The 24,811-nt window shown below is 41.9% G+C and overlaps 1 protein-coding gene across 2 annotated transcripts in view; it reads right to left on the reverse strand.

The window, feature by feature from the left end:
• Window positions 1-499: 499 nt before the first annotated feature.
• Window positions 500-24,811, reverse strand: part of LOC114667663 (intercellular adhesion molecule 1-like) — an 82,252-nt gene continuing 57,940 nt past the window's right edge. The window contains exons 9-14 of one of the 2 annotated variants that reach the window (XM_028823047.2): window positions 21,235-21,504; window positions 17,370-17,687; window positions 15,520-15,807; window positions 11,059-11,331; window positions 5,316-5,582; window positions 500-2,105 (exon numbers count right to left, since the gene is read on the reverse strand). In XM_028823047.2, coding sequence (XP_028678880.2) covers window positions 1,900-2,105; window positions 5,316-5,582; window positions 11,059-11,331; window positions 15,520-15,807; window positions 17,370-17,687; window positions 21,235-21,504 — 1,622 coding nt within the window. In that variant the 3' untranslated portion in view covers window positions 500-1,899. The remainder of the gene's footprint in view (window positions 2,106-5,315; window positions 5,583-11,058; window positions 11,332-15,519; window positions 15,808-17,369; window positions 17,688-21,234; window positions 21,505-24,811) is intronic. The other variant, XM_051920677.1, reaches the window with a different exon arrangement.

A 24,811-nucleotide genomic window follows, 5' to 3' on the forward strand; every position in this document is an offset into this window, starting at 1 on the left:
AATGTAAAATGTCATCTGTTGGAGGGTTGTGGTAAGCTGGCACTGTCAGGGAAGTTGCCATCTTAAATAAAGAAGAGTCGAGATCACTGTTATAAAGACGTCCTTTATTATAACAAGCTTGAAGGGGCTCATCATTTGAACCTGTCAGTTCACCATGACAAGACAGAAGAAAATAACAAAGCAATGATTTAAAATAAGTTAGGCTCATTTGCAGAACAGTTAAGAAACACTTCAGTTTGCACCAATCGGCATACAGATAAATGGTATCATCTTTAACACTCTTATCTCTTTGCATATCTAAAGGTCTCAAAATAGTTAAACAGAATAAACGATCATGAACTGCATTTCTTTTATATACAATACTACATATAATATGATTTTATCTGTGCAGAGTAATGTGCTGAATGGTGCAGAATGTCTTAATATCAGAGACGGGCAGAGAAGACAGAAGCAGTCCATAAAGTCACTCTGACTGTTTTTCCCTAACAATTCCTCCCTTTTGTTCTTCTGCAAGTTACTAATTAAAGCTTTTAAAAAGGTTTTTAACATCAGCATGAGAGTCACCTGATTCATCCTGAACCTCAGTTTTAAAAAGAGACATCATGACAGTTTATCATAAAACCAAACGCCATTCTCTATTGTTCTGTCTTCAAAGTAACCCAACATTTAACTGTTTTTTTTTTTGATGCCAGCGTAACCGCCATCTGCTCCACCTTCAGAGTCTCCGCTGCCCAGCTATGCATTTTCAGTTTTTTCCTTCTCACTTGTGTATTAACAATTGCTATCTGTACTTGTTTGGAGGGCGGGCACGGTGGCGCAGTGGGTAGCGCTGCTGTCTCACAGTAAGGAGACTTGGGTTCGCTTCCCGGGTCCTCCCTGCGTGGGTTTCCTCCCACAGTCCAAAGACATGCAGGTCAGGTGCACTGGCGATCCTAAATTGTCCCTGGTGTGTGTGTGTTGGCGCCCTGCCCGGGGTTTATTCCTGCCTTGTGCCTTGTGCTGGCTGGGATTGGCTCCAGCAGACCCCTGTGTTAGGATATAGCGGGTTGGGTGATGACTGACTGACTTGTTTGGATAAAGAAATAGTAATTTACAGTTGACACTTTGCCATCATTATTCAAAAACCTCATTTTTGAGGGTATTCTGGGATTCAAGAATAAAGCAGCAGTATTTTTTATTTTAATTAAAATGTAACAATTACCATTTATGGCATAAAACAGTTCTCCTTACAATAAAAAAATGGAAGAGGGTGAACAATGCATCAAAATCATTAGGCCAACAAAAAAGAAACACAGGACACTTAGGTCACCTGGACCCCCATTCCGGTACCTTGTATCAGATCCTTGAGCCTGGAATGACAAAAATGGAAGGAAGTCTCTTCTACGTCCAAACAGTGAGCAGAAGGCTCACACACTGCTCAAGGTGGAGGAGATCTGCACACAGGGGGCACACTACTAGATCAGACTGTGCCCACCTCCTCCTGGCTCGACTGTGGGGCACAGCAGTGCACGTCTTTAAATTTAGATTCATGAGTGCCCCCCACACAAGCTGAAATGCTGATAACGGCCAGCAGCCAACAGTGACTGAAGATCTCTTAAAATGAACAGTAAGGTGCCAGGCAGCTACAAGCCCAGCTCTTTATTTTGTCCAAGAGTACAGCAGTGGGCTCCCTGTCCCTCTTTTTTTTGGTTGTTCTTCCCATTTTTTTGGAGAAGAACTGGAGTGGGATTACTGTGACAGACGGGTTTGGGGAGACTGCAACACGGTCCTTTGCACAGTTTGAGAATTTAGCACAATTAAGTCTGACTACTGAGTATAGAAGAGTTGCTGGGGCTGAAGAGGAATTTCGACTTCTGGTGTCCGAGTTGACGTCTGTCTTGTCGGTCACTGCAAGTCTCTTTATGACAGCTCACCATTTTGCAGGGATTGCTTCTGTTCCAGTGCTAAGGGGATTTCTTCCAGCCTACCGTTTGGGATCACAGTCCCGTCTGGGCGCACATTGTAGCTGCCCCTCTTCTGTTTCCTTTTATATATGCAGTAGATTGCAAGAACAATTAAGATTATTGGAAGAATGGCACATACGATGACCAAGATGAGCCAATAGCCTGTCAAAAAAAAAAAGGGAGCAGAACATCTTATTAGAAACTCATAAACTTTAGATACGTTTCTTTACATAATTTCATCTATGAATTAACTGGGGACAATGTAGTCTTTATGGGTATGTGTGATAATAATAATAATGCATGTTATTTTTATGGAACTGTGAGACTGTGAAATGGTAAGAGTCACTGTAAATGATGTTTAAAATTACTTGACAGAAATATAAACTCTGTTTTTGCTTAGTGAGGGTCATCAGTCAGTCATCATCCATCCCGCTATATCCTAACACAGGGTCTGGGGGTCTGCTGGAGCCAATCCCAGGGCTCAAGGCAGGAACAAACCCCGGGCAGGGTGCCAGCCCACCGCAGGACACACACACACGCCAAGCACACACCACGGACAATTTAGGATCTCCAATGCGCCCAACCTGCACGTCTTTGGAGTGTAGGAGGAAACCCACGCATGCAAACTCCACGCAGGGAGGACCCGAACCCAGGTGTCCTAACTGCGAGGCAGCAGCGCTACCACCGCGCCGCCCCTCATTTTCTGTCTTCTTTCTTTATTCCTGATTCTGTTTATTGTTCCTTGTATTTTATTTTCTCTGTATGCCAACCTCAGTTACATTCCTTGTGGCCCATGTCACACACACGTGCGTAAGGGGAACAGCTGAAGGGCCTAATCACTTGTAGTTCTACGCCAGGCCAGGGTGCGGCGGAGTGTACTGACTATCTCTCTCTCAGTCCCTTGCAGACCTTTCCCGGGAAATCCCGCCTCTTGCCGGCCCCAAGGATGACGTCACTTCCGACCACGAGGACGCCACTCCCAGTTCCTGCTACGATGACGTCATTTCCTTTCCAGGCCTTTAAAACTGCCACCTTGCCTCAGTACAGGCAGTTCTGTTCTGGACTCTGAACAGGGCCGGATTAATATGAAAAGAGGCCCTAGGCTATTCCACTTATGAGGCCCTTTCACCTTCCATTTTTAAGTTTGTAAATTACATGAGAGATAATAAAATACATCATTACTGTGATTAACCAATACATTTTTATGTTTGTTTATTAGTCATATGCGTAGAATTTCTCCTTATTTTCGGTTCAGTGTTTTAGTGTTCACTGTTTTTAGAATAGTGTAATTTTAATTTTGCTAACAATTTGAATGTAGGCCCCTCTTGATCTTGAGGCCCTAGGCTGAAGCCTAATTAGCCTACAGGAAAATCCGGCCCTGACTCTGAACCATTCACCTCTTGTACCAAAACAAGCAATTTTGCAGCTGAGCATATTATACGGGTGGCTGCCCCAATCCTTTATGATGTCTCTGACTCATTCTTCTGACACCCATCGCCACAAGGGACTGCCCTCAGCAACAACTCACAGTCCTTTGCGGTTCATTGAATGCGCTTGGGAGTGGTGAGGTTTTGGCTTTGTAAATTTCTGGATTTTTGACCGCTTTGCTCTTTATTTGGACTACTCTTTGGATTTGTGATTAGGAGTTTGTTTGCGGGCGGCACGGTGGCGCAGTGGGTGGCGCTGCTGCCTCACAGTTAGGAGACCTGGGTTCGCTTCCCAGGTCCTCCCTGCGTGGAGTTTGCATGTTCTCCCCGTGTCTGCGTGGGCTTCCTCTGGGCGCTTCAGTTTCCTCCCACAGTCCAAAGACATGCAGGTTAGGTGCATTGGTGATTCTAAATTGTGTGTGTGGTGTGGGCTGGCAGCCTGCCTGGGGTTTGTTTCCTGCCTTGTGCCCTGTGTTGGCTGGGATTGGCTCCAGCAGACCCCCGTGATCCTGAGTTTGGATTCAGTGGGTTGGAAAATGGATGGATGGACTTTGTTTGCTTTTGGTGTTGCTTTTTTGTGAAGGTCTTTCTGATCCTTGGAGCTTCTTTTTAGGACTAAAGAGCTTTTGAATAATAAATCTTTTTATTTATAATAATTCTAACTCACCATCTGTGTAACTGTCCTGGGTTTTTAATGGGAATTCCCCCTCTAGTGGTTATTTTTGGAACTGTTCAGAACTTATGTGCATAGAAGCTCTGGAGCACGTGACATTTGACAAGTGAACTGGGACAAAGCCATATTATAACATCTGTCAAGTTTAAATAATGAAGTACTAGTAAAGTGAACTGAATTTGTGGCAGTTTAACAAGCTTAAACAACTGAATTATTTGGTAGAAGCAGCTAAGAACAACACACATTGTGACAAATGTCCATGCAGCACAATGCAGAGCCTCAAAAACTCGGCCGTTGGTAATTTGCTTCAGAAGTACACAGGAATGGCACGTACTTCAGTGTAGAAGAGGTCATTTAAACTGGCCAGGTAAAAGGCCGGTTGACTTCTTAGTTTCAAGTCTTGTCAACAAACAGAACTGCAGTGCATGCTGGGTAATTCGAACTCAGCGGGAGTTTAGAGTTTTTTATTTTTTATTATTATCTGTGGTATATGAATAGGCATCCCGGTCAGGAGAAGACATGAATTATTTACCTGGACGGGAGGCCCGAGAGAAACATCATTGGTCAGCTGGGCGGAAAGATGACATTGTGCCCAGCCGGTATAAAATTATGGAGGGGACAGAGGAAGGCAGAAATTGGGAGTGGGTCCATCCCCCATATGCTAGGTGGTACTGGTCCTTGTGCCAGAGCCCAGCTGGGACACCTGCAGGGGTGCTAGGGAAATGGGAGTCCGGAAGTGCAGACATGTAGGGGTCCCTTGGGATCAGTAGAGGGTGCTGTCGGGGGGAGGTCCACTCTACTTAGTCTATAAACCGGAGGTGCTTCCTAGAGGAGACGGAATGATACCGGACGTATTCCCGGTCCAACATAATGCTATAGATGGGCAAGTCGGGAGGCAGAGGTGAAGAAGGAGGAAGGATAAGAAGACCCAAAAGATCATTTATTGGATAGTTGGTGGCTTGTTATTATTATTATTATTAGACAAGAGGATTGTGAGAAGGTGCCTGAACAAAGAAATGAAAGTCTTTTATTTTATTCTACTACACGTGTGTTTATATTGTTGGGACTGTGGTTTAGGGCTCCCTGGCGCCCTCTTGTGGTCACAATCATTGAATGTTTTTGCTTCCTAGCTGGGAATCACAAGACCTTAGGAGTGATTCATCACGAAGTCAGCACATTACTGGCTGTATCTCCCTTCTTCTCCTTATCTTTAAAGAAAGTTACAACAAAGCAAAGAGCAAGTTCATACCCACCAGCCGTAAAGCAACTTACTTGTACTTGTGACTTCAAGGGTGAATCTTTTTGTTGCATTTCCATGTTTGTTATTAGCCTGGCATTCATATACTCCATTATTCATTGACGTTGCTGTTTTAATATTTAGGATGGTGGCGCTGACTATCTGCACGTTGGGTTCTTTTTTATAGTTCCAAGTCACCTCTGGAGCTGGACTTCCATCAGCAATGCAGTGGATGCTAATGTCACCACCATGGGAAATCTGCATTATGCTTGCAGAATTGTTGAGAGAAACACTCGGCTCATCTGTAGGAATGAAGAAAACGTTAGCCAACATAATGTGGTGGTACCTCATAGCTCCCACCTCTCCATCATCCCAACACCACTAGAGCAGCAGCAGCTTTCATAAATCCCTAATTTCCCACACGTGTTTACTCCATTACAGAGATGTGGAGAGCCAGAGACCATACTAGGAGTGTTAGGAATAAATAGTCAAGATGGGTCCAACTGCAGACGAGACCATGCTAGGAGTGTTAGGAATAAATAGTCAAGATGGGTCCAACTGCAGATCTCTGCGGTTCTGCTGGACCTCAAGGTAGCCCTTGCCACTGTTGGTTTCAAAGTTCATGTCTCTAACATCAGAAAGAGGTTGCACAAATGAGATTCGTCCAGAAAAGAACATTAGGGCAAGACTAAAGTTTACACATGAAAACTTAGGCAAAGACCAGAACTTCTCTAACACAATGTGCTCTGGACAGATGTGGCAAAAATGGAATTGTCTGGCCACAGCAGCAGAAGACATGTTTGGTGAAAGCCAAAGACAGCACTTGACCAGACGAACCTGACGGCAACTGTAAAGTATGGTGGTAGAAATGTTCAAGTTTGGGGTTGCTTTGCTGCATCAGATCCTGGGCTGGTCATTATCAAGGAATCTATTAGGAATTCCTCATTGTACCAGTGGTGGGTTGGGGGCTGTGGATGTGTTTGAGGACAATGTGTGACCATCAGTCACTAGATTGAAGCTTAACAGAAAGTGGACCTTGCAACATGACGATCAACTTACCAGCAAATCCAACAAGGAATGGCAGAAAAGAAAGAAATGCGAGGGTTCAGGAATGGAAAGTCAACCCTGTGGAAGGACGTGGCCACCACCAGGGGGCGCCTGGAAAGCTCCAGAACGGTGGTCGACAGCACTACAGCCACAACAGGAAGTGCTGCCGGATGTTAATCAAGAAACACCTGGAGCACTTCTGGGGGCTGTATAAAGGAGACCGCCGCACTCCACTTGAAACCAGAGTCGGGAGGGAGAACACAGGAGCCCGAGTGAGGAGGAGGAGGAGGAGGAGAAGAAGGTGGCCAAAGAGGAGTTGGAAAGAGAGAGCATTATTGTGGCTAATTGTGCACTGCGGGTTTGTGTTACTTAAAGTAAATTTTGTGTGCAAATTTGAGACATTTGGTGTCTGTGTGTCTGTGGCCGGGCTGGTCTATCAATATACTGTATATATACAGGGCTGGTCATAAAATTAGAATATCATGAGAAAGTTGATTTATTTCAGTAATTCCATTCAAAAAGTGAAACTTGTATATTAGATTCATTCATTACACACAGACTGATGTATTTCAAATGTTTATTTCTTTTAATTTTGATGATTATAACTGACAACTAATGAAAGTCCCAAATTCAGTATCTCAGAAAATTAGAATATCAATTAAGACCAATGCAAAAAAAGGATTTTTAGAAATGTTGGCCAACTGAAAGGTATGAACATGAAAAGTATGAGCATGTACAGCACTCAATATTTAGTTGGGGCTCCTTTGGCCTGGATTACTGCAGCAATGCGGCGTGGCATGGAGTCGATCAGTCTGTGGCACTGCTCAGGTGTTATGAGAGCCCATGTTGCTCTGATAGTGGCCTTCAGCTCTTCTGAATTGTTGGGTCTGGCGTACTGCATCTTCCTCTTCACAATACCCCATAGATTTTCTATGGGGTTAAGGTCAGGCGAGTTTGCTGGCCAATCAAGAACAGGGATACCATGGTCCTTAAACCAGGTACTGGTAGCTTTGGCACTGTGTGCAGGTGCCAGGTCCTGTTGGAAAATGAAATCTGCATCTCCATAAAATTCATCAGCAGCAGGAAGCATGAAGTGCTCTAAAACTTCCTGGTAGACGGCTGCGTTGACCTTGGACCTCAGAAAACACAATGGACCAACACCAGCAGATGACATGGCACCCCAAACCATCACTGACTGTGGAAACTTTACACTGGACCTCACGCAACGTGGATTCTGTGAATCTCCTCTCTTCCTCCAGACTCTGGGACCTTGATTTCCAAAGGATTTACTTTCATCAGAGAACATAACTTTGGACCATTCAGCAGCAGTCCAAAGACGAGACGCTTCTGACGCCGTCTCTTCTTCAAGAGTGGCTTGACACAAGGAATGCGACAGCTGAAGCCCATGTCTTGCATACGTCTGTGCCTGGTGGTTCTTGAAGCACTGACTCCAGCTGCAGTCCACTCTTTGTGAATCTCCCCCACATTTTTGAATGGGTTTTGTTTCCCAATCCTCTCCAGGGTGCGGTTATCCCTATTGCTTGTCCACTTTTTTCTACCACATCTTGTCCTTCTCTTCGCCTCTCTATTAATGTGCTTGGACACAGAGCTCTGTGAACAGCCAGCCTCTTTAGCAATGACCTTTTGTGTCTTGCCCTCCTTGTGCGAGGTGTCAATGGTCGTCTTTTGGACAACTGTCAAGTCAGCAGTCTTCCCCATGATTGTGTAGCCTACAGAACTGGACTGAGAGACCATTTAAAGGCTTTTGAGTTAATTAGCTGATTAGAGTGTGGCACCAGGTGTCTTCAATATTCAACCTTTTCACAAGATTCTAATTTTCCGAGATACTGAATTTGGGACTTTCATTAGTTGTCAGTTATAATCATCAACATTAACAGAAATAAACATTTGAAATACATCAGTCTGTGTGTAATGAATGAATCTAATATACAAGTGTCACTTTTTGAATGGAATTACTGAAATAAATCAACTTTGTCATGATATTCTAATTTTATGACTTGCACCTGTATATATTAGGGTGGTCCAGATCTAATAATGCAATTTTCATTACGCTATAACTTATTAAGTTTATTACATAGAGAATTCACAGCACCTGCCCTGCACTTAGAGATTTCACTTAAAATTCTTTTTGTTACCGACAGATGGCAGCACCTGCCCTGCATTCCAAAATGGCAGGGAGACGATTGTCAGTTGAACAGTTGCATAATTAGATCTGGACCACCCTCACCACTCCCAAGCACATTCAATGAATCACAAAGGACTGTGAGTTGTCCCCACCTTCAAATCGCTGAGGGCAGTCCCTTGTGGTGATGGGCCACAAGGAATGTAACTGAGGTTGGCATACAGAGAAAAATACAAGGAACAATAAACAGAATCAGAAATAAAGAAAGAAGACACAAAACTGAGGGGCGGCACAGTGGGTAGCGCTGCTGCCTTGCAGTAAGGAGACCTGAGGTTCGCTTCCCGGGTCCTCCCTGTGTGGAGTTTGCATGTTCTCCCTGTGTCTGCATGGGTTTCCTCCCACAGTCCAAAGACATGCAGGTTAGGTGTGTATGTGTGTGTGCCCTGTGGTGGGTTGGCGCCCTGCCTGGGGTTTGTTTCCAGCCTTGCGCCCTGTGATTGGCTCCAGCAGACCCCCATGACCCTGTAGTTAGGATATAGTGGGTTGGATAATGGATGGATATATTATATTATATTATATTATATTATATTATATTATATTATATTATATTATATTATATTATATTATATTATATTATATTAGCAGCTGGAGATCCACAAAGGGAGAAGATGAATCCCGTATCATAAAGCACTTTTTATTCCTGAGCTTTCAGCCACTGCCAGGTGCCGTCATCAGAGGGTAATGCTTAGAGTTACAAGAATCAAAGGCAATATATAGCAAAATTAAGTGTTGGGGGGGTGGTCTTAGGTCAGTGTGTGCATAGGGGGGGGTAATGAGTTGGGGGTTGGGAGGAGTATCGGTCATAAATTTTTTTCTTATTTATTATGAACATATTCTTCTTAACTTTGTATATGCTGGGTTTATGTCCAAAAGTCTGTTGATGGTGTTTTCGTTTGATAGCCAAGATTCAGGGAGCTCTCTGGCACTTTTAGTACTGGCCTGCAAACCGTATCACACACCTTCACTTCCATATATACAGTGGGGCAAAAAAGTATTTAGTCAGCCACCAATTGTGCAAGTTCTCCCACTTAAAAAGATGAGAGAGGCCTGTAATTTAGGTATACCTCAACTATGAGAGACAAAATGAGGAAAAAAAATCCAGAAAATCACATTGTCTGATTTTAAAGAATTTATTTGCAAATTATGGTGGAAAATAAGTATTTGGTCACCTACAAACAAGCAAGATGTCTGTCTCTCACAGACCTGTAACTTCTTCTGTAAGAGACTCCTCTGTCCTCCACTCGTCACCTGTATTAATGGCACCTGTTTGAACTCGTTATCAATATAAAAGACACCTGTCCACAACCTCAAACAGTCACACACTCCACTAAATCTGACGATACATGGCCCCATTCATTCTTTCCTTTACACGGATCAGTCATCCTGGTACCTTTGCAGAAAAACAGCCCCAAAGCCTGATGTTTCCACCCCCATGCTGTATTTACAGTAGGTCTGGTGTTCTTTGGATACAACTCAGCATTCTTTCTCCTCCAAACACGACGTTCTATTTTGGTTTCATCCGACCATATGACCTTCTCCCAGTCCTCTTCTGGATCATCCAAATGCTCTCTAGCAAACTTCAGATGGGCCTGCACATGTACTGGCTTAAGCAGGGGGACACGTCTGGCACTGCAGGATTTGAGTCCCTGGCGGGGTAGTGTGTTACTGATGGTAGCCTTTGTTACTTTGGTCCCAGCTCTCTGCAGGTCATTCACTAGGTCCCCCCGTGTGGTTCTGGGATTTTTGCTCACCGTTCTTGTGATCATTTTGACCCCACGGGGTGAGATCTTGCGTGGAGCCCCAGATCGAGGGAGATTATCAGTGGTCTTGTATGTCTTCCATTTTCTAATAATTGCTCCCACAGTTGATTTCTTCACACCAAGCTGCTTACCTATTGCAGATTCAGGCTTCCCAGCCTGGTGCAGATCTACAATTTTGTTTCTGGTGTCCTTTGACAGCTCTTTGGTCTTGGCCATAGTGGAGTTTGGAGTGTGACTGTTTGAGGTTGTGGACAGGTGTCTTTTATATTGATAACGAGTTCAAACAGGTGCCATTAATACAGGTAACGAGTGGAGGACAGAGGAGCCTCTTACAGAAGAAGTTACAGGTCTGTGAGAGCCAGACATCTTGCTTGTTTGTAGGTGACCAAATACATTTTTTCCACCATAATTTGCAAATAAATTCTTTAAAAATCAGACAATGTGATTTTCTGGATTTTTTTTTTCTCATTTTGTCTCTCATAGTTGAGGTCTACCTATGATGAAAATTACAGGCCTCTCTCATCTTTTTAAGTGGGAGAACTTGCACAATTGGTGGCTGACTAAATACTTTTTTGCCCCACTGTATATACTTATATATATATATACTGTTTAAATGAAGATCAAATCCTGGCATGTCCGCATATGTTGCAAAAAAAAAAAAATCATTTCATAGGGTGTACTTACTTTTTCACATTTAAGTTACTAATAGTTTGATTTTTTATATATAATGCATCTTCAGTATCATAGCATAGCTCTGAAGGTACTCACAGAAAACAGTGAGGCTCATCCTCTTGTCTTTCTTGACAGCAGTAGTTCCCAGTTCCGTTACGCAGGTGATCTCCATGTTGTTGTGTGATTTTGTTGCATTGAATGTCTTCTCAAAGGGGACGCCAGCTGCTTTTGTCTCATTAATGTTGAGTTTTGGGATAAGCATACGTAGGACAACATCAGCTGTGTCAGAATCATTCACTTCACATTTGACCATCACAGGTTCACCCACATGTGCATAGTTTGGCATTTTGATGACTGGCTTTGGCAATTCTGCAACAAGGAAGAAAATTGAAACAGCATTTGATTGTACTTTTTTTATTATTAGAATCCCACCTAAGATTTGTATCATATTCTATTCAGATTTTACCAGAGGTGAGTCAGTATTTGCTATCATCTAAGGTTAGGCAGCAGTCCCCACATCTTGATGGTGTTCCTCATCCTTACATGAGTGATAACGGACTTCAATGTTTTTTGTCAGTTAGCACTTGAGGACTGATTAACACTCCGCTATGGCTATTGTTGTAATCTGGTGGTCTCAAGCTGTGCTATTAAATATACACATCCAACTAGGGCCTACTCTGGCATTTTTGCTGCCCTAGGTGAAGCTGGAAATTTGACTCCCTGCCATCCCGTTTGCTCACTGACAGACCTGTGCATAGAAACCTGGTGACACGAGAGAGGAGCTATGACTGAGGAGAGTAAAATATGGAGGGACTGAATAGAAAACATTGAATTTACAATCTGAGGATGTTGTACAACTAGACGGCTCTGCCCCCTGCTCGCTTCACTCGCCAACCCCCGGGTTTGGTTAACCGGATACACAATTTAAAGAGATTGTTATTTTAATGGGAATTGTTACATATACATTATTTTCACTTTTACTTTAAAACTTCAGTTAAAACAAGCCAACTATACTTCCTTAGAAGGCTGGCATCCTTCAACATCTGCAATAAGATGCTGCAGATGTTCTATCAGACGGTTGTGGTGAGTGCCCTCTTCTACGTGGTGGTGTGCTGGGGAGGCAGCATAAAGAAGAAGGACACCTCAAGCCTGGACAAACTGGTGAGGAAGGCAGGCTCTATTGTAGGCACGGAGCTGGACAGTTTGACATCCGTGGCAGAGCGACGGGCGCTGAGCAGACTCCTGTCAATCATGGAGAATCCACTGCATCCACTGAACACGATCATCTCCAGACAGAGGAGCAGCTTCAGAGACAGACTGCTGTCACCGTCCTGCTCCACTGACAGACTGAGGAGATCGTTCCTCCCCCACACTATGTGACTCTTCAATTCCACCCGGGGGGTTAAATGTTAACATTATATAAAGTTATTGTCTGTCTGTATACCTGCATTGTTATCACTCTTTAATTTAATATTTTCTTTATTAGTATGCTGTTGCTGGAGTATGTGAATTTCCCCTTGGGATTAATGAAGTATCTATCTATCTATCTATCTATCTATCTATCTATCTATCTATCTATCTATCTATCTATCTATCTATCTATCTATCTATCTATCTATCTATCTATCTATCTATCTATCTATCTATCTATCTATCTAATCCTGCCTACTATACTATTATCTACCTATCTATCTTTGGAACTAATGTTTCTTCAAGATCACATTGAATTTTGATTACGTGTTTGGACTTTCATCGTGACAATGCAACGTATAACTGCCCGTGAGTGAATTTTGTTTCTTTCTCTCTAATAAATAAACCGATTTTTTCGAATGTTTGTCTCTGTGATTTGATAATTGTCTTTGCAAAAGCTATTCTAACGGGAAACTGTAAACGTTTTAATACGAATGGCATATCAAGCTCTCCTTTGGTGTCTCATGTCAGATGTACTACATTACCTTTCTTTTCGTATGTTAAAATTTTACATGTCAGAATTGTTTGACCAATTTTGAGTACAGCTAATCTCGTCCTATTGCATAGCCCATCACTCAGACATCAATTACACAATTACATTAAGATACATCCTTCTTTCTACAGTAATTCGGCTGGTGGAAGACCTGATGGTGTTAACGGTTGTAGATATTCTTCGTGATATTGTAAGTTGATGTTTTCATCTTCTGCACCATCACCACCAACTGCTTCAGCATAGTCAAGTGACACGCATTTAACCAATTTGCTGTGTAACCGATCGACATTTTTGGCGTAAATTCGTTTGACTTCATCGTATCTCGCTGCCATATTTAGATGAATGGGTGATTCTAAACTGGATCTTCGTAAGTGTGTGTGTGTGTGTGTTCATAAGTAAGCGCTTTAATGGATTGGTGTCTGCTGGAATGCACCTGATGACGGTGGTCTTGTTTGAAAATAGTTGTAAGTAGGGCTTGACTTAAAAGAATCTCATGGTAAAAAAGTCTCCATGTCGTGGGACTTCCTTACAAAAAGTCTCTTCAAAAAGTCTGTCTCGTCTCAAGATTTTTTTTATTATAATAGAGAGACATACATTTATTTTTATTTTCTTTATTGATTGGCTGTACTAATTGTCCTGCGATTCTGTATTGTTTTTTTATGTATTTGCTGCTGTATGCATCTGGATTCCTCCATGGGATTAATAAAGAATATCCGATCTAATCTAATACTGAAATTTTATCAATTGATTAAAATTATGATCTGTATTTCTGTCCGACGGTAAAGTGATCGGTGAATTGCTAGTCATTTTCTGTTAGGTTACAGACATTTTTCTTACAAAATCATTTTATTAAATTTACAATAAACTACTGGCTACTAAACTGCAGTACTAATACAGTTAAGGGCTCGTTTATACGTCACACGACACACATCATGGCTGCCACGCGTTCCCAGCATTCATTTGACGCGTCCTCTGAGCAGGTCCTCAGAAATTAACGTGACGTGTGCGTGAGTTGCAGTGCCAGCAAAAAGTCGGGGGGCGCAATGTGATCAAAGTCGGAATGTGACGTCAGTGTCTCTGTTTACTATCTACATGTGACAGAAAGCCGCTTTGAGGATCCTCCGGGATCGATGTGCGCGCTTCGATGTTTGATGAATGGTCTGATGTGGTGAAGCAAAATGCCGATATACAGATGCATTCGTGGTGCTTTTATATTCAAGCGTCGCATATTCCCGATCGTAATGACGCGAGACATTTTAAAAGTCTCACATACCGTCTTCTGTGCTGTCTTTTTTTTTTTTTTTTGCAACTTCACAAGAGCAACAGAATGTACAGCGCTGTACTTGAGCCACAGAGAAAAAAAATTAAGGACACAGTAAAAAGGTGTATTTTGTGATTTAAGTGGAAATTTCGACTTTAATCTCAAAATGTCCACCTTAACCTCATAGTTTACTTTATAATAATAATAATTCATTACATTTATATAGCGCTTTTCTCAGTACTCAAAGCGCTATCCACACAGAGAGGAACCGGGAAGCGAACCCACAATCTTATCATTAGAGCAGACCGTCTTAAATGTCATCTTAAAACTGACCCAGTTGTTAATCACTAGGAGCTTTTGGGGGCTTCCACCTGACCTGACAGCAGCGACAAGCAGCAATAGATCTCCACACAGAACACATTAAATGTCTGATATTCCAACTCTCTACACATTTAGAATCTTTAGATTTATACTTGATATCACTTTCATAATGAAATGCATTAAAGTTTGCACGTTACATTTTACAGATAGATCGTTCATTTCGTTTAAACAATGAATACTGTTAATAATTACACACATTGGGGTGACATGGTGGCTGAGCGGGAGCGCTGCGGTATCGCAGGGAGTCACGTCGCTGGTATTCCCTGCCTGGACTTTACAGGTTTTCCTGCTGGGTTTCCACACTGTGCATCGGTTTCCTTCCAAACATTTGCAGGTTTGGTGACACTAAAATGACGCCAGTGTGTGTGTCTGCTTTGCGATGAGCTGATGCCCCTCCAAGGATTTTGTTTCTTCCTCGTGCCCAATGCTATCTGGATTGGGCACATCCCTGGATTGATGGAGTTCATCATTAAACATCCTTTTCAGAGATATTGCGGTAAGGTGTCATCGGAATGTAATGGACGTTTCAGGCAATTCACAACACTGCGAAGCCGAACCTGCTCTCACCGTTCTGATATCTCGCACTGCCACCTGCTGGATTCTTCCAGATTTACGTAAAGTATGCGCGCAAGTATAAACAGTACTGCGCGTGCGTAGCAGGAGAGTCGCCTGGCCTTACATGTGAAAACTCAGACAATGGCTGTAATTGAGCAGCAGCAGCAGCATACTGCTACATCGCATTCACTTTGTGGCCCAGTGTTCTGTGCATTGTGTTGTATTTTTATTGTACGATTCAAGTCATAGGATGCAGTAAAATGTTCTAAACGTAATACAATTAATAGCCAGGAATTTACTGTTTTAAAGTGTACGGATCTGCAGTCTCAACATACTTAAGAAACCCCAGCCTGACATGTGGAGCTCCATTTCATTTTAGAAAAATGACTTTACTTACTGTATCCCACAACACTTCTCTGAGTGTATTTGCTCAAAGACTTCATGTTGGCTGTGCAGGCAATCAACTCATTGAGGCTTGGGGGCTGAACCAGCGTGGCTGTGGCTGAGACCTCCTCAAGTGTTCTCTGTAACTTTACATCGTACTCACGGCCGTTGAAGTACATCCGAATGTGAATGTCCGCAATTGGGAAGGAATTACGAAGAACACAGGTCACAATAAAGCTTTCACCGACTTCAATATACTCCGTGTTGTTTACAAGATGAATCTCAAGTTCTCCGTCAAAAGCTGAAAAATAAAGAGATACGGATATTAAAAACATTTTCTATGATAGTGCGCCTTTTGCACATCTGCGCGACTGCTCAGTAAACATTGGCACCATGCTTGATTATCTCTCTTGAGCCTTTTAGAGAATTTTACAGGACCTGTCTGTATATTATAAGTTATAGATAGATAGATAGATACTTTATTAATCCCAAGGGGAAATTCACAAATTTATATTATATTTAAATTTATAGTGCCTTTCCCCACAGTATTTCTTATATAGTGCCTTTCAAACCTATGTATCTAGCTAAACTGTTGCAGATAGCAACTGGGCCAATCAATTATACAGCACAGTCCCTTTCATATCCATCCACAGAATTTATTAGATAGATAGATAGATAGATAGATAGATAGATAGATAGATAGATAGATAGATAGATAGATAGATAGATAGATAGGAAAGGCACTATATATGGATAGATAGATAGATAGATAGATAGATAGATAGATAGATAGATAGATAGATAGATAGATAGATAGATAGATAGGAAAGGCACTATATATGGATAGATAGATAGATAGATAGATAGATAGATAGATAGATAGATAGATAGATAGATAGATAGATAGATAGATAGATAGATAGGAAAGGCACTATAGATAGATAGATAGATAGATAGATAGATAGATAGATAGATAGATAGATAGATAGATAGATAGGAAAGGCACTATATATGGATAGATAGATAGATAGATAGATAGATAGATAGATAGATAGATAGATAGATAGATAGATAGATAGATAGATAGATAGATACTTTATTAATCCCAAGGGGAAATTCACATACAACAGCAACACCTTACTGATACAAAAAAATATTAAATTAAAGATTGATAATAATGCAGGTAAAAATAGACAATAACTTTATATAATGTTAATGTTTACCCCCCCCCCCCCCCCCCCCCCCCCCCCGGATGGAACTGAGGAGTCGCATAGTTTGGGGGAGGAACGATCTCCTCAGTCTGTCAGTGGAGCAGGACAGTTATTATAAATTATATAGTGCCTTTCACATCTAACTAGCTATACTGCTACAGATGGCTACAGGATTTGTCTGTTATATAGTGCCTTTCTTGTTGTGTCTCCATGTCTATTCATTTAAATGTGCTATGGACAAGCACGTCTATTGTTAGACACGCACACTTAGGGGACGTCTTACCAGGGTGACCAGATGTCCCGTTGTTATGCATTGCATCCCATAATTTATCAAAATGTCCCCCTTTTAATTGGCTATACATGGAAATAATGCACATAAAACTCCAAGGGCCCCGCCCACCAGTCTTCCATTGTACTATACAGTAGTTTTAAAATGCACATGAAACACCAAGGGAGAAACCACCATTTCTACCATCATAGATAGATAGATAGATAGATAGATAGATAGATAGATAGATAGATAGATAGATAGATAGATAGATAGATAGATAGATAGATAGATAGATAGGATATAAAAGGCACTACAAATCATACAAATCTCCTTTAAAGGCCCTGATAAACAAGCAGGACACAAACTTATTTCACTACGTACCATATGGAGTGACTTTTAGCAGGCTTGAAGAGTTGAAGCGTTCAATTCTGTCAGAAGAAAAATCAATTTTCACCACACACGTGTAATTCCACCCTTGGTCCTTCCTGTCTGCAGACACGGTGAAGGTCACATTTCCACTTTCAGGCGTTTTCTCGTTGCTTTGACCCAGGCGTTTCTGTTTAATCGTGACACCATCTCGACAGAGCTTCACCCAGACGTTATTAATGGGAGCCACATCTTTGACCTCACATGTGATGTTAAATTTCTTTCCTTTCTCTATCACCTCAGGACCATCGATGGAGATGTTTTCTGGAAGCTCTGAAAGGTCACATCAAAAGGTTTCTTAACTGTGCACTGCACTCAGGCTGCTCCTTGCCAGCTTATCCACAGTAAGACAAAGTGAAGACATTAACACCATTCACACACTACTTTACGTTTTCAAAGGTGAATGATGGATATTGAGACAAAGATGGAGGATGAGAAATTAGAACAAAGAAAACAAATGCAAAATATCAACAGCAGCTTTAAAATGTGTGGATCAACGCATTAGAGAGCTGTCACAGAATTAATAGGCCCATAGTGACAAAAGAAATGGTGCACACTCTTTGGAAAGTTATACTTTATAGTGTCTGGTTACCCAATAAGGGTTATTTAAAAAGCTAATCAGATAAAAGGTTAATTTAGAAAGTTAAGTCCAAGCTAATAGGCATCACTTGGGGACATCTGGGCTGGGACCCCAAGAGCAGATGGGCACTGCAGAGGGTGGGCCACATGTGGGTTCAGAAATCCTTCAGGCCCTTTCATTTTTTCACATGTTGTTATGATGCTGCCTTGTGCTAAAATCATTTCCATTATTTTTTTTTCCCCTTGTCAATACCACAGAATTTTATTTATCAAATAAAAAAAACGAAATATCTCATTGATACAAATACTGAGACCCTGTGCTATGACACTTAGAATGTGGCTCTGCTATTGAGACTGGAAGAATGGTGTTTAATATGCAGAAAAACGTCTTTCCCCCTCTGCCTATTTGCATCTCATCTGTAACCTTGAAGCTGTACTGACGAGGGGACTACACTTCCCATCAGGCAGCAGGAGTGATCACTCCATTGGACTGGTGCACCAGAGCTGGTCAATCCATTAGGCCGCATAGGCGACTGTCTATGGCACCAACACATGAGGGGCATGTGCTATGCACAAATAGGGGGGACCCCTCCAATCCTTATAGTCTAAAACAGCGGTTCTCAAACTGTGGGGCGCGGCCCCCTAACAAAAAAGGGGGCGCAAATGTTGCCATATGTGGTGTAATTTTGCTATTCTTAGGAAAATTTTAAACTTGTAGCGGTGTATCGGCAGCAAAAAATATAGGAATACATTTTATTAGGGTTTCAAAAAAATGTTAGGGGGGCACGATTAAAACTGTTATGAAAACTCGGGTAGCAAATACTTAAAGGTTGAGAAACGCTGGTCTAATAAAACTGAAAGCACACTATGGACACTGGGGGGCACCATTAATGTAACTCAAGCGGCACACACTCAAGATCTTTTTCCACACTATGGACACCTAGGGATGTCTTTTTAGTAAAAGAGGGGTACACCCCCCCCCACCCCTCACATAGGGCTCAATATGGGCTACGACCAGCACTGCAGCCTACCATGCAAAAAACAGTTAAACTACTTTGTAATCCTGACTGGAATACAGCTTAGTCTCATCGTGGGTTGTCTTCGGCCATAATGCATTTCCAAAAATGTCATCACCCTCACTTATTGTGATCATAAGAATTACTTTTGAACACTCTGAAATCACTTCTGTTTTTTTATGTCTGGCACCTCCTGACTTGTCAGTATGAGAAAATCCCCACATCTGTCTGTTATACAGTGCCTTTCCTATCTATATTACATAGTACCTATCACATCTAGCACTATATATCAACATCAAGTGCCTTTTATCTATCTATCTATTATATAGTGCCTTTCATATCTATCTATCCTATCTATATATCTATTATATAGTGCCTTTCACATCTATCTATCTATCTATCTATCTATCTATCTATCTATCTATCTATCTATCCATCTATCTATCCATCCATCCATCCATTTTCCAACCCGCTGAATCCGAACACAGGGTCACAGGGGGTCTGTTGGAGCCAATCCCAGCCAACACAGGGCGCAAGGCAGGAACCAATCCTGGGCAGGGTGCCAATCCACCGCAGGACACACACAAACACACCCACACACCAAGCACACACCAGGGCCAATTTAGAATCGCCAATCCACCTAACCTGCATGTCCTTGGACTGTGGGAGGAAACTCACGCAAACACGGGGAGAACATGCAAACTCCACGCAGGGAGGACCCAGGAAGCGAACCCAGGTCCCCTGGTCTCCCAACTGTGAGGCACCAGCGCTACCCACTGCGCCACCGTGCCGCCCATGATGATGATGATGATGATTATTATTATTATTATTAATAATAATAATAATATAATAATATTTTTATTAATTACTATAACATAATATAAAGTTCACATAATTCATTCTATCAATCTATCTATCTATCATATAGTGCCTTTCATATCTATCAATCTATCTATCTATCTATCTATCTATAATATAGTGCCTTTCATATATCTATCTATCTATCTATCTGTCTATAATATAGTGCCTTTCATATATTTATCTATCTATAATATAGTGCCTTTCATATATCTATCAGTTATATAGTGCCTTTCATATCTATCTATCTATCTATCTATCTATCTATCTATCTATCTATCTATCTATCTATCTATCTATCTATCTATCTATCTATTATATAGTGCCTTTCACATCTATCTATCTATCTATCTATCTATCTATCTATCTATCTATCTATCTATCTATCTATCTATCTATCTATCTATAGTGCCTTTTATATCTATCTAGCAACTAACTAAAAACTCCTCTTTTGAAGTCCTGGTCTCAGATCTCTGCTCGTTTTTTGACTCTGTAGTTTGATTGCACTTTGGGTTCTCATAAAAGCTTCTTTCTGATTCCTTGTTTGGCCCGTATTTTGGTTTTCACATTTTCTGGTCATTTTCAGTTTTTTGACAGCCGTCTCTCTTAGGCAGTTGCTGTGTCACTTTTTGTTCAGAGGATGGGAGAAAGAGAATGGCTGAGGATGCCGCGTTTAAGTGAGTAAAAGTAATTGCTGACTATTACTGCTTCTTCTTTTTGGCAGACATTCATTCAGATCCATTTTACAATGAGGCAGATCTAATGTTAGAGTTTGATGCCAGTGAGGCATCGTGATTTTTAGCAATTTGAAATCAACTTTGAATGAACCACCTTAATAACGCTAACAAATCCCGCTATGCGTGCTGACCTGCAGCAATCTCTGTGGGGACTCCCTGCTACAGAGGTCCATGAATGCCATCCCAAACAAGGCTAAGGGATGGGAGTGGTGGGCTTAAAAAGACCATTTTCATGAGCTGTCGGCTCAACTTTGAGAAAAACTTAACAAAAGCATAGTAAATCAATCAAATTTAAAACTGGAATGATCACAGATGTTCTAGATCTGTTCTAGAGTTTCTCAACCTTTCTGGTGTTGTGACCCCACATTCTCCCCATGTTCCTTTGTATGTCTCCACCTTGATTAATTGAGCGTGACTGTCATTAGAGAGATTAGATCCCCTTAGTGAATTGAGTATGAATTGTGATTCACTTTGCACCCCACCACTACCCACTACCGTTATAAACAACAGCAAGTCGCAACCCACTGGCGGCACCCACGACAACCCAGTGGTTGAGAAACACTGCACTTGATAACAGAACCTACACAAAGACATGACACTCTGTATTTGTTATTATTTTAAGAGACTTACTGTAAATTATGAGGTTTAGTTGTTTATTGCACTGGCGAGGAGGTGCCCTTAAGTTTATAAAGCACTTGGGCTCCGCGTCCCACACCGTCAGGCTGCTCACGTTCCACACGGCCGAGCTGCTGTTCTCCTGTTTCACAGATCCGACTGAGGCCTCCCAGCCCGTGGCTCTGAAATCCGTGCGGTTAGTGAGGCAGGTCACAGTCACCGGGTCCCCATATCTCACAATGACACGTGCAGGAGAGAATTCTACATCACAGGTGTCCTGTTGTCCTAAAATAATCAAATGATCAGTCAATCCCACCAATCTTTATTTTAGACTTACAGTAAGTGAAGTAACTCATGAGTCTAATATGAAATTCCATGAGAAACCCAGTGTGGCGATTCACACTATTATTATTGTTATTAATATTAATAATAAATCATATTCAATAATTTTTCTTCCTCCTCCTCCTTATCTTTTCCCACTTCTGAGTGGGGTTGATGTGCTTGATCAACCTTCTCCATGCAGCTCCTCCCCAGTCAGGGCCTTTTTCCACTTTGGCCTCCCTCACTGTCTCTTACCCCTGGACTTCCATGTCCATCACTCTTTCACCCAGATATTCATTGTATCTCTTCATCACAAGTCCATACCACTTCAACCTCCTTTCCTGTACTTCCTTAGATATCTCTCCCACTTTTGTTGTACCTGCGATGGCCTCATTTCTTATTTTGTCTTTTTTTGTAACTCCACACATTCATCTCAACGTTCTCATTTCTGACACATCCAACTTCTTCTCCTGCGCTCCCTTTACTGCCCATGTCTCAGCTCCATACATCACTGCTGGTCCTACCACCGTCTTACAAATATGACCTTTAATCTTCACCATAATTCTCTGATCATACAAACTTCCCCATACAGCTCCTCGCCAGTCAGACTCTTTTCCTTCAGGTCTAATTGTACTTTATTGATCCACCTCTGCTTTGACCTCCCTTGCTTTCTGTTTCTGACCATCATTAAAACTCAGATATTCTGTCTTCATCTTCTTATTATTTATCTTCAGCCCTCTGTCTTCCAAAGCCCTTCTCCATTCCTCCAATTTCCTCTCCACTTTATCTTTTCTGGTGCTACACAACACAATGTCATCAGCAAAAAGCCACCGCCTGGGGGGGGGGATTGGTCTTCATCCATGACACAACACATCCATGACCAGACCAAAGAGTAAAGGACTTAAAGAAGATCCCTGGTGCAGATCTCCTCGAATGGAGATCTTGTCCGTTACCCCCAAACTACTTTTAACCAGACCTCTCACTCCCTCACACATATCCTGGATTATCTTCACACACTTTGCAGGCCATTCGGCCCAACAAAGCTCGCCTGTCCTATCCCCTTAATTCTAAAATAACAACATGTTGAGTTTTGAAAGTCCTTGAAGTTCTACTGTCTATCAAACTACTTGGTCACTTATTCCATGTGTCCGTGGTTCTCTGGAAGAAGAAAAACTGGTCAGCAAGCCTCGGGGAATACAGGTGAGCTGAAACAGAAGGCCATTCACAGGCCAGCACAGCCTGGAATGGAAGGGATAAGAATTTATGGCACCTCTTCCAAATCCAGGAGGAAAGCATGGAATGAAATGGGGGTTCGGAATCTGCCTAAGCTGAACACATTAGGAACTACACAGTCCCAAATCATTGAAGAGGCATGCACAGGACCACTAGAACTGGACAAATTAGAACAATCCAGACAAGAACAGGCCATTCAGCCCAACAAAGTGCTCCTGGTTTTATGTCCCTTAACAATTCTAAAATATCACCAACGTGAGTTTTGATTGTCCCTAAAGTCCTACTGTCTGCCACATTACTTGGTATCTTACTCCATGTGTCTGTGGTTCTCTGTGTAAAGAAAAACTACCTTTGTGCAAAATTTACTCTTAATAAGTTTCAAACTTTCTCCCCCATCGTGTTCTTGATGAACTCATTTTAAAGTCACCATCTTCATCCACTGGAACTAATTCCCTTCATAACTTTAAACACTTCAGCCTTGTCTCCTCTTAATTTCCTTTTGCTTAACATGTAAAGGCTCAGCTTTTTAAATCTTCCCTCATAACTCTTACCCTGTAGCCCTGAAGCAGCCTCGTTGCTCTCCTCTGGACTTTGTTCTAACTCTCTTATGTCCTTTTTAAAGCCTGGAGACCCAAACTGCACCCAGGACTCCAGATGAGGCCTCACCAGTGTGTTAGAAAGACTGAGCAGAACCTCCTGTGACTTGTACTCCACACATCAAGGCGCTATATAACCTGCCATTCTGTTAGTCTTCTTAATGGCTTCTGAACACTGTCTGGCAGTTGATAGTGTTGAGTCCACTACAACTCCTAAGTCCTTCTCATGAGGTGTACTTTCAAATTTTCAGACCTCCCATTGAGTATTCAAAATTAACATTTTTAGCTCCTACATGTAATACTTTACATTTACTTAAAAAAAACTCCCCTGATGTGTACTCCACACTTCATGGCGCTATATAGCCTAACATGCTATAAGCATTTTTGATCACTTCTGTCCTCTGCTTAGACAATGACCAGTCTTTGACTTTGACTCCCAGGTCATTCTCAATGAAGACCCAAACTGCACACAGGACTCCAGATGAGGCCTCACCAGTGTGTTATAAAGCTTGAGCAGAACCTCCTGTGACTTGTACTCCACATATCGAGGCGCTATATAACCTGATATTCTGTTAGTCTTCTTAATGGCTTCTGAACACTGGCTAGCAGTTGATGGTGTTTAGTCCACTATGACTGCTAAATCCTTCTCATAAGGTGAACTTTCAATTTTCACATTTTGACTTCCCACGTGTCATACTTTACATTTACTGACATTCAATTTCATCCCCTGTAGCCCTGAAGCAGCCTCGTTGCTCTCCTCTGGACTTTGTTCTAACTCTCTTATGTCCTTTTTAAAGCCTGGAGACCCAAACTGCACACAGGACTCCAGATGAGGCCTCACCAGTGTGTTAGAAAGACTGAGCAGAACCTCCTGTGACTTGTACTCCACACATCAAGGCGCTATATAACCTGCCATTCTGTTAGTCTTCTTAATGGCTTCTGAACACTGTCTGGCAGTTGATAGTGTTGAGTCCACTACAACTCCTAAGTCCTTCTCATGAGGTGTACTTTCAAATTTTCAGACCTCCCATTGAGTATTCAAAATTAACATTTTTAGCTCCTACATGTAATACTTTACATTTACTTAAAAAAAACTCCCCTGATGTGTACTCCACACTTCATGGCGCTATATAGCCTAACATGCTATAAGCATTTTTGATCACTTCTGTCCTCTGCTTAGACAATGACCAGTCTTTGACTTTGACTCCCAGGTCATTCTCAATGAAGACCCAAACTGCACACAGGACTCCAGATGAGGCCTCACCAGTGTGTTATAAAGCTTGAGCAGAACCTCCTGTGACTTGTACTCCACACATCGAGGCGCTATATAACCTGATATTCTGTTAGTCTTCTTAATGGCTTCTGAACACTGGCTAGCAGTTGATGGTGTTTAGTCCACTATGACTGCTAAATCCTTCTCATAAGGTGAACTTTCAATTTTC

This window comes from Erpetoichthys calabaricus, chromosome 17, assembly GCF_900747795.2.
Source record: "Erpetoichthys calabaricus chromosome 17, fErpCal1.3, whole genome shotgun sequence".
Classification (NCBI taxonomy): Eukaryota; Metazoa; Chordata; class Cladistia; order Polypteriformes; family Polypteridae; genus Erpetoichthys; species Erpetoichthys calabaricus.